At 34.3% G+C, this 9,223-nt stretch overlaps 2 protein-coding genes across 2 annotated transcripts; one reads left to right on the top strand and one right to left on the bottom strand.

Annotated features, from left to right (window-relative positions):
* Nucleotides 1–52: 52 nt before the first annotated feature.
* On the top strand, nt 53–2,933 carry si:dkey-29b11.3 (actin-binding Rho-activating protein-like). The gene is made up of 2 exons (XM_051866117.1): nt 53–274; nt 1,439–2,933. Exon 2 carries the CDS (start codon nt 1,485–1,487, stop codon nt 1,956–1,958), a length of 474 nt encoding a protein of 157 aa, XP_051722077.1. The 5' UTR covers nt 53–274; nt 1,439–1,484; the 3' UTR covers nt 1,959–2,933.
* Nucleotides 2,934–4,256: 1,323 nt separating this feature from the next.
* On the bottom strand, nt 4,257–7,743 carry hint3 (histidine triad nucleotide binding protein 3). The gene is made up of 5 exons (XM_051866519.1): nt 7,577–7,743; nt 5,926–6,043; nt 5,648–5,717; nt 5,424–5,550; nt 4,257–4,991 (listed from the first exon to the last, which is right to left on the bottom strand). Exons 1-5 carry the CDS (start codon nt 7,706–7,708, stop codon nt 4,953–4,955), a joined length of 486 nt encoding a protein of 161 aa, XP_051722479.1. The 5' UTR covers nt 7,709–7,743; the 3' UTR covers nt 4,257–4,952.
* Between the last annotated feature and the right edge of the window lie 1,480 nt (nt 7,744–9,223).

The raw sequence follows: 9,223 nt of genomic DNA, 5'->3' as shown, positions 1-9,223 counted from the left end.
ATGTCTTTTTTGAAAATGGAAACTATTTAGTGTCACCTGATAACATCTTTTAATCTTATTTACACACTCATTAACTTCTTAAGGGGATGAAATCTTCCCTGTCATTGGTTCATTATCTCGTACAACGACATGATTCTCATGCTCTCATTGGTTAGTTTACACATCAATCACTCTCACAAGAGGTCAGAAAAGTATCCACTGAACAACTTGTAATGTATCCACTTCCATCGTAGTTACAGCATGACAACCATCTACGAGAAGCCAAACAAGGGCGGTAAGGTTTTATTATGGTACACTTAACGTGTGATGTATATATTTAGACTTTATATTTAAATCTTTGTAAAGTCGACTGCATCGTTAAACTACGCTGTCATAGACTGTCTCTATCAATTTTATAGTGTTGTGTTCTATGTAAGTGTCGTATTGTTGTATAGCCTATGTGTTTTGTATATTGTGCGACTTTCAGAATAGAATTGAAAAAAAAAAATCTCTCAATTCTACTTTCTAAATCCTTCTGTATTTTGAGAATGAATTCTTACTGAGAATAAATTCAGTTTCTCAATTTGAATTGAATTCGAATTTAGGTTGCACTGCAGAGTTGTAATTCAAATTTGAGGACGTATTATTAAAATGGAATAAAATATCTCCAGTTTTTTGTAATGATAATAAAGAAAAAAAATCAGTATGAATATGGGATATTTCCATAAACAGTTAATATTAATTGATACATGTAATTAAACATAGTAATAATAAGCAATGTTTGAAATGTCGCTAATAAAAATGTGAATTTAATTCACATATATATCTGATTATTTATCATTTTTCCAGAAAGCATTATTTTACCGGCAGGCCTAGGTTTTTTTTATATTTTAAGTTTTTATTTTATCTTATTTAATATTTTTTTTTTTTTAATTTTTAATGTGCTTATGACATTTTTATTCTTTTTTTTTACCAATTAGGTTTAATTTATTTTTACTTCTATTTCAGTGTAATTTAATTCAGTTTTAGTTTTTATTTACCTCCAAGTTAGTAATTTTAGTTGCTTCATCTTAAACATATTTCAGTTATAAACCACTTAATTTTCATTTAGTTGAAGTTTTTCATCTAATATTTCTATTTTATTTTATTTCAGCCCTATTTCAATGAACAAAAATGTTTTTAGGTTTTGTTAACAATAATACCGTGTCCTGGAAGATTTTTTCTTAAATTTAAAAAATGACAGTAGTACACTTGTGTGGTTCTATCTCAAATTTTGAGATCAGTATTTATTTTATAGTTTATAAATTAATATATCTTTATGATATAGTTTAGTTTAAGTGCACAGACTAGTATTGATTACATTGGGTCAGTCTTACTTGTAGACTTCATGAGGCTTTAAGTTATTTAAAGCCTGTACGACATGCAATCTTCTCACTCGCAGCCTTTGTTGTGCCAACAGTAAAGCATGCTGAAAACTAGAGCCGTCCTGTGAGCCAAAGGTCACCATGGAGACGGATGAAGCACCTGCGCAGCATAAAGATGACAGGGCGGAGACGTGCACCGTGTCTGTCAAAGGTCTGACAGAGAACTGGCAGAAATGGTCCAACGACCACTGTGAGTATCAGAAACAAAATCCCTTCAGCAACGGCAAGGTGATTCCCCCGCAGATCCAGCGAGGACAGGAGGGCTACGGCAGGCCTTTAGAGGGCTCCAAAACAGAGCAGAGAGGAAAAGACGCCCACTCCCACATCAGCAGAGAGGTCACCGAGCTCTGCCAGGTCATTAAGGAGATCGGAGAAAGCGGAGACGACGGCAGGCCCGCTGTACGGTTCGGGATGCTGTTTGAGAGATACGTCACCATCTCTGATAAACTAGTGGGGGTTCTGCTGCGGGCGCGCAAGCAAGGGCTGGTGCACTTTGAAGGAGAGATGCTGTGGCAGGGGAGAGATGATGAAGTTCTCATCACCTTGTTACAGTGATTTAGAGCATTGATGGACACCATGTGCCTGCCTCAAAGTCAATATAGTGTGGTGCAGGTATGACGTCAGAACCCGGAAGTCTAATTTGCCGCTGGTTCCTTCAAGATTTCCTATGGGGTTTTATAATGGGGGTTTACAATTTCTGAGTGAAATAAAGCCTGTGGTAAACATAAGTTGACGATACTTCAATGTTTTGTTCTACAGCTTACACTGCACACACTCAAACCCCAAACTGTCTTATCTAGTTACTTATTAAATACGCATGACTTCCTGGTTCTGACGTCATACCTGCACCACTCAATTACTGTCCAACATTGCTTTATAGGCATCCATTTTACTTGAACATGGGTTAGGAGTCAGTTTTCCGGCCAAAGAAACTACTGCTAATGAGATTTAAACTGCGTGTACTGAAGTTAAATGTGTCATTTCTGTACCATGAAATGGAACTGGAAAAATAATGTTTTCAAAGAAGATTTCAAAACAGTCTTGTCTTCATCGGTCAACCAAGCGAATAGCCCTGCCCCCATCTCATACCATTGGTTATGAGGGGCTGCTAAAAAAACCAGAGCAACAACTTACACTTTTCACATGTTACTGCTAAAAAAACTTAAAGGGTTAGTTCACCCAAAAATGAAAATAATGTCATTTATTACTCACCCTCATGTCGTTCTACACCCATAAGACCTTCGTTCATCTTTGGAACACAAATTAAGATATTTTGATTAAATCCGATGGCTCAGTGAGGCCTGCATAGCCAGCAATGACACTTCCTCTCTCAAGATCCATAAAGGGACTAAAAAAAAAAAATTAAAAACAGTTCATTAAACTGGTTTATTAAAAAGGTACTAAAAAATATTTAAAACAGTTCGTGTGAGTTCAGTGGTTCTACCTTAATATTATAAAGCGACGAGAATACTTTTTGTGCGCCAAAAAAACAAAATAACGACTTTTTAACTATATAGTGATGGGCGATTTCAAAACACTGCTTCGGAGCTTTATGAATCGATTCAGTGATTCGGATCTCCTATCAAACACCTAAACTGCTGAAATCACGTGACTTTGGCGCACCGAACAACTGATTTGATTCGTAAAGCTCCGAAGCAGTGTTTTGAAATCGCCCATCACTATATAGATGAAAAGACGTTATTTTGTTTTTTTGGCGCACAAAAAGTATTCTCGTCGCTTTATAATATTAACATGGAACCACTGAACTCACACGAACTGTTTTAAATATGTTTTTAGTACCTTTATGGATCTTGAGAGAGGAAGTGTCATTGCTGGCTATGCAGGCCTCACTGAGCCATCGGATTTAATCAAAATATCTTAATTTGTGTTCCAAAGATGAATGAAGGCCTTACGGGTGTAGAACGACATGAGGGTGAGTAATAATGTCATTTATTTTCATTTTTAGGTGAACTAACCCTTTAAACAAGCCTAAAATGGTTTGCTGCTCTTTATTGGTTTATATTTGCTGGTTTTAGAAAAGTTTTGAGTACTCTTCGGCTAGAGGTCAAGTTGGGAGGGCAGCTTAGATTGGCTTAAGTGTTTTTTGTTCGTTTTTTTTCCAGCAGGAAAACCTACAAATGACTAATTTCTGGATATCTCTGCACACTAAACTGTGATGGGATCAAATTTATCTTGGAAAATTGCAAACATTCACCTTTAAGTGAATGCCTACAATAACATTGTAGTGTTGACAAGCCATATTACTCAAACCATAATCACAGTTTTGCCATCACTTTGATGCACAGTGTTAAGTCCCATTCACATCAAGAACGAAAACTATAAAGATAACCATAATGATAAATATATAAACAGATATATACACCAATGAATAATAAAGGTGTTTGTTCTAATTGCGAGCTCTTTAAATCAGGATGAATTCTGATTGGTTGTCGATGTTATCTTTTTATCAGCTGGAAAAAAAATGAGTTCTGAAAGTAATTCCAACGATACCATTTCTCTGTGCATTTATCATTGTGGTGTGGACTTTGCTATTATTTTATATTTAGAATTATTTTTAGAACTATATCTTTATCATTATCGATCTTGGTGTAAATGGGCCTTTAAGGTACACAACAAATTACTTTTGAAACCTTTAAAAATGTTTTCTATTTATAATAGAATTTTTTTTTTCATATAACGAATTACAAGGAAATTACAAGTATTGTCTATAAAATACATATTGAATTGTTTGTATGGGGTTGCTTTGAATTTATTATAAACATAATTATGGTAAAATTAAAGTGATCATGTATTAGTTTTGAAGCACAAAACTATTAAAAAGCAGACAACACATGTAGGTTATAATTTATTTTGTTTACATGCTTACGGACATCATACAGTGCAAATACAACTTCACATCACTCAATAATTAAATACATCAGAGACATACAGGCCTTATATCTATACAGTACAATCTATGTCATAGCATAAACAGAGTTAAAACATTTCATTTAGTGTTATATGAAGGAAAACAGACTTGCTCATCACAGGTGCAGTACAGAATGACAAAACACTGCCGTGTTCTGATGCTGAAATCATTCAGTAGTGGATTTGGCCAGAGCTAAATCCAATTATTGAGATTAATTGCCATTTTCAGCTTGTTCATATTTTAAAAAGTCTTTGTCATTGCTTTGCAGCTTTAAAAATTATATTATTTGAGTAAAACTGAAAGAAGCCCAACTGTTCACCATAAAAGATTAATGATTCTGTCAAATTTATCAATGTCATTACTATTCAGCTTGTTTTTTTTCTTCTCTCAAATCAATTCAAAAGTAGCTGCAATTTTGTAGCTGCAAATTTGATTGGCCCGTCTAGCCAACAATATAACTAACTAATGAACGTAGCAATAATGAGTATTATAACCCCGAAGCACTCCTCTGTGGCCTTTTGTCATCACAAACAGATTGACTTGGACTGTTGTTATGAGTAACAAGGCTCTGGGCATCTCGAACATTAATGTATTTTGAGTTCCTCTCACTTCCTGTACATTTAGCTCATAGAGTTCAGTCTTTGGAGTAACTGGTCTGCCTGCAGAATGAAAACAAGACAAGAGTTAGCTGTACATTTGCATACTCCAAAGCAAGGGTAAATCAACAATTCTATTATTTAAAACGTAAAGAAAAATGTTATAGTGTTAGAATTGGTCATTTCTCCACACAGATCCATCCAGCAGCATCTGCTAGAGCTGGCAAACACAAAAAAGGTTTTCATTCCCCTGCCACTGTAGCTTGTCCATTTTAATTTAATACAATTTGCTTGTTCCAATTACATGACAAAAGGTCTCATTCAACAGGCGTAATAAATGGCGACGTCTTGCTACGCTCCAAAAACATTTTGTTTGTTAATGCATCAATAACCTGCTCCAAGGGAATGTGATTATTAGTTTTAGTGGATGTAATTTACTTAGAGGATAAGGGGAATAGTGGATTGTATTGTTGGGTAGTTAATTTGATTGCTTACCGAGATGAACCAATACGAGTTTAGCCTGTAGACCAAGCGTGACATGAAGCCCATCTGACTGACGGGTGCGAGAACGTGGAGATGCAGATGTGTGACAGAGCAGAACGGAGGCCAGTGGAAACCAAACCTTGGAAATACAATTGACATGTCAAAATTGGCATGCTACATGAACAAGGACTTGATTTTAGTATAATTGGCAAAGGATTCAATGTTTTATCCATTACCTAACATCATTTAAATCAGTTACATTGTTCTTTTGAAGCATCTCTTTCCCCATCTCCACCATCTTCTCCACTAAAAACACAAAAATAGAGTTTACACAGATGACTGTGTGGTCAAACATGCTACAGTATGTGTAACAAAGTTGGGAATTGTGACTACTTGTAAATGGTAAGACTGACTCTGACACTTCTGATTGTTACTGTAGAAAGGCTCCAGAATAGCTACTGTCAGAAATGTCTAAACATTTACACCAGTCCCTGATAAATCACAGTGCGTTTACCTAATGGTACATGCTCTTTTCTGAGAGATTTACAATTGCCCACATGTTTACTTGGCACAACCAGATAGTGATGAGGGGCTCCAGGGTGTATATCTCTGAAACAGGAAATAGTCTCATCCTGAAAAGAGAAAGGTTTTATTTGAAATAAATAACAGTGATAGGGTCTAATATTTTTTTGTTAAAAGTTATTTGTAATTATTTGAGAGCATTTTTGCAACTTCGGATGTTTTTAAATGTGCTTAAAGGTGCAATATGTAAAATGTTCTGTCCGCTAGAGGTCGCTAGAGGCCTATTCAAAACAAAGGCGAAGCTTGATGACGCCAAGTCTGAGCGCGGAATCTTGGGACATGTGGTCTTCACATCACAGCAGGTGGAAATAATCGGGATAGGACTTGGAAAGAAATCATGTTCATGGATGCGATTATTAACATTAATGTAGTATGAAGCAGAGCAGGACCGAGTGTTGTGGGAGCTGAACGAGGCCACTGGAGCGATTGCGCAACACACGCTGTGAGCAGCGGAACTTTTATTATGCTGCTTCCGCTTTTCCGGTCATGAGTATGAGGTAATGCAGCTCTGTTTATCATATTAGATACATCTGAGTGTGTTGAAAATTATGTTATAACGTTACTCTGTGTTTTCGCTCAGCGGCTGCTGTGAGACACTGTTGCACACTGCAGTAAGCTAGATCAATTTTAGAATATCATAAATAATAAATGCTGGATGGCTTGTGTTGATAAATGGCATGCAATTAATTTTAAAACGTATTGTATGATGGAGAAAATTCTGTATTACTGTTACTAAAAATAAAGCTGCATCTGATTATGCTATGTTAGCCACTTCACAAAATAGTGTTTTTCTCTGAGGCATGGTAAAGCATGGTACTCGCAAAATATCAAGAAAATTAGATTTAAACAATAAGATTAAACGTGTTGAGCTATATAACAACAATTAGTTTTCTGTCTATAAATGTAACCAAACAGTTGTTCCCTTGTCTATTAAAACATGTAAATATTAAAGCGTCTTTGGTGTTTCCATGGTTTCTACAAAATAAAACCGGAAACCGAGGGTAACGCAGGTATGACGCAATTGACAGGCGACTCCTCACACGTCCCGGAGCCTTGGTTAAAATTGCAATTTTCTCACGATTTACAAATAGTTGGAAACATTTGGGATATTGTAAGTACTCAAGTGAACAAAATATATAACACTGGCTTAGTGGTTTTTGGATATTTTACTGCAAAATTCTTACATATTGCACATAAATTAGACTTAATAAACAACAAAACATGACTTAAATTATTATAAAACCATATTAAATGCATATTAATACACAGAATTTCTTTATTAGTAGTAATAATAATTTACTTTGTGATGACGATGGCTGTGCAAATTAATAACATTGCTATTTTTGTAGTAAAATTATTCTTTAGTAACTATGGAACTACAGTAACCTTGATACTTTTTTTTTTTTTTTCTGAGAAAGTAAAAATGAAAGGAAATACTTTTATGCATTACAAACGTCGGTGTATTACTAAACGCAAAAACTGATTTCATGAAACATTTTGCATTGTGATCTTTAGCCTCGTCTTATCGTTATACATTATCTTCAGTTATCTTAGATAAGTTAAAACACTGACAGCACACTCACGTTGTGCAGGAGCTCAGTTCCCATCTCCCCCTTCACGATTTTACAGAAAATACATTTTTTGTCATATCCATCATCATCAGTCTGATTCATTGTGCCGATCTCAGGTATTGGAGTGTTTATGTCAGCTGCCATCTTCAAAGCGTGAAGTCAGCGCTAATTACATCACGAGCACGCGCGTCGCTTTATTTCAACATACAAGTCCTCTGAGTCAGAGTTTTTGTTTTTTAAGTCAAGCACCCCTAAATATGCTGATCCCTTTGTGTAAAATTACATTATTAAGAAAAATTGTTGTTTTTGGATATTTTGTTATATACAAAACATTATATATAATATATTAAGATATTACATGGAAAAAATATAGTTTGTATTAAATTAATATCTTTTTTTTTTTTTTTAACCATTATTAGAATATAGCCTACGATAAATATTTTTATTCGGTTTAATTCAGTCAGCAAACTAAATATTCTTACAAAGCAGTTTTACAGATAATATTGTCATCCAATCAGTGAGCAAATGACAATGGACCCTTTTCACGGACTGTGATGACGCATTTTAACGGTCATCAGCATCATAAATCTTGCAAAGTTTTTTATATTTTCATTTTTTTGTAAGTACAATGTATGTACATTTATAACACTATACTTAGTATTGTATTACCTTTTCATCAAATTACAAAAAAACTAGTTAACTCTGCTGTGAGGGTGTTTCTAATACAGTGGCTATGGGAGTGACGGTAAAGTTGACATCTTTCTCTTTTCTAACGGCCGTTATCAATCTCTCTCTATTTTTTCCCTCTTTTTGAAAGTTGTGAAAACACTGTTGTTGAGTTTTTCTTTTGCTATTTGAGAAAATGGGGACACAAAAATATATTATTTAATGTAATCTCTCATTCACCGCCATAGAATTTTACCCAACTATGATGACTTCCGCTTCGAGAAACCCGGACATGTGAAAAGGGTCAATGGTGCATGAGGAGAAAATACATCATGATTGGACAATTTGAAATATTTATAAATAGACCTATAGCAATATTTGTTTAAAAAAATAATAATAATAATTTTCTTCAAATTTTCTTGAGTCCCTCATTACCTGATGTGGATGTCAAAATCAAACCCTGCAGTAAATACAAAAGAAACATTGAATATATTATAGATTTAATATAATGTTCCCGTTGCTTCATCTAATGCTAGACTTTAAATCAAATTTATTCAGTTCAAAGTCATTATGAATTTATATTCTGAAAAAAACAGAAGAATTTCTTGAAATTATTTCTGATTATAGGAAATATTTTCCATTCAGCTGTGCAGTATTACATATTTCTATGCTTCTAGCCGTTTCAGAATATTTTTTTCATATTATATTGTCAGAACCTAGAGGTATTTATTCATTATAGCTTTGGTTTTACATTTATTTCTTTTTAATGGTTAAATAAATCTTTACATGTCCTCTTGTTCTTTTTTGTTCTAGTATTTTGTTTTCAAAAGTATAACCACAAAACATAAAGCCTAAAATAGTCTCACCAAAAAGGGATCAAGTAGACAGCTTTACAACTCAAATAACAAACTCACACAATATTCACACAGTATTTTCCATTCAGCTCTGTGCAATATTACATATTTCTAAGCTTCTAGCAGTTTGGAATTTTTC

The sequence above is a fragment of the Ctenopharyngodon idella genome, chromosome 16, assembly GCF_019924925.1.
Source record: "Ctenopharyngodon idella isolate HZGC_01 chromosome 16, HZGC01, whole genome shotgun sequence".
NCBI lineage: Eukaryota > Metazoa > Chordata > Actinopteri > Cypriniformes > Xenocyprididae > Ctenopharyngodon > Ctenopharyngodon idella.
The sequence above is the reverse complement of the archived record's forward strand: the minus strand, read 5'-3'. Positions and strand labels throughout refer to the sequence as shown.

Excerpts from the sequence above, each read along its gene's own strand:
- hint3 (XM_051866519.1), bottom strand. The coding sequence starts at position 7,708 with ATGGCAGCTGACATAAACACTCCAATACCTGAGATCGGCACAATGAAT. Across the intron at positions 5,551-5,647 it reads ACTGATTTAAATGATGTTAG|GTTTGGTTTCCACTGGCCTC; the intron begins GTAATGGATAAA and ends TGTATTTCCAAG. Across the intron at positions 4,992-5,423 it reads ACTCGTATTGGTTCATCTCG|GCAGACCAGTTACTCCAAAG; the intron begins GTAAGCAATCAA and ends TTCATTCTGCAG.
- si:dkey-29b11.3 (XM_051866117.1), top strand. The coding sequence starts at position 1,485 with ATGGAGACGGATGAAGCACCTGCGCAGCATAAAGATGACAGGGCGGAG.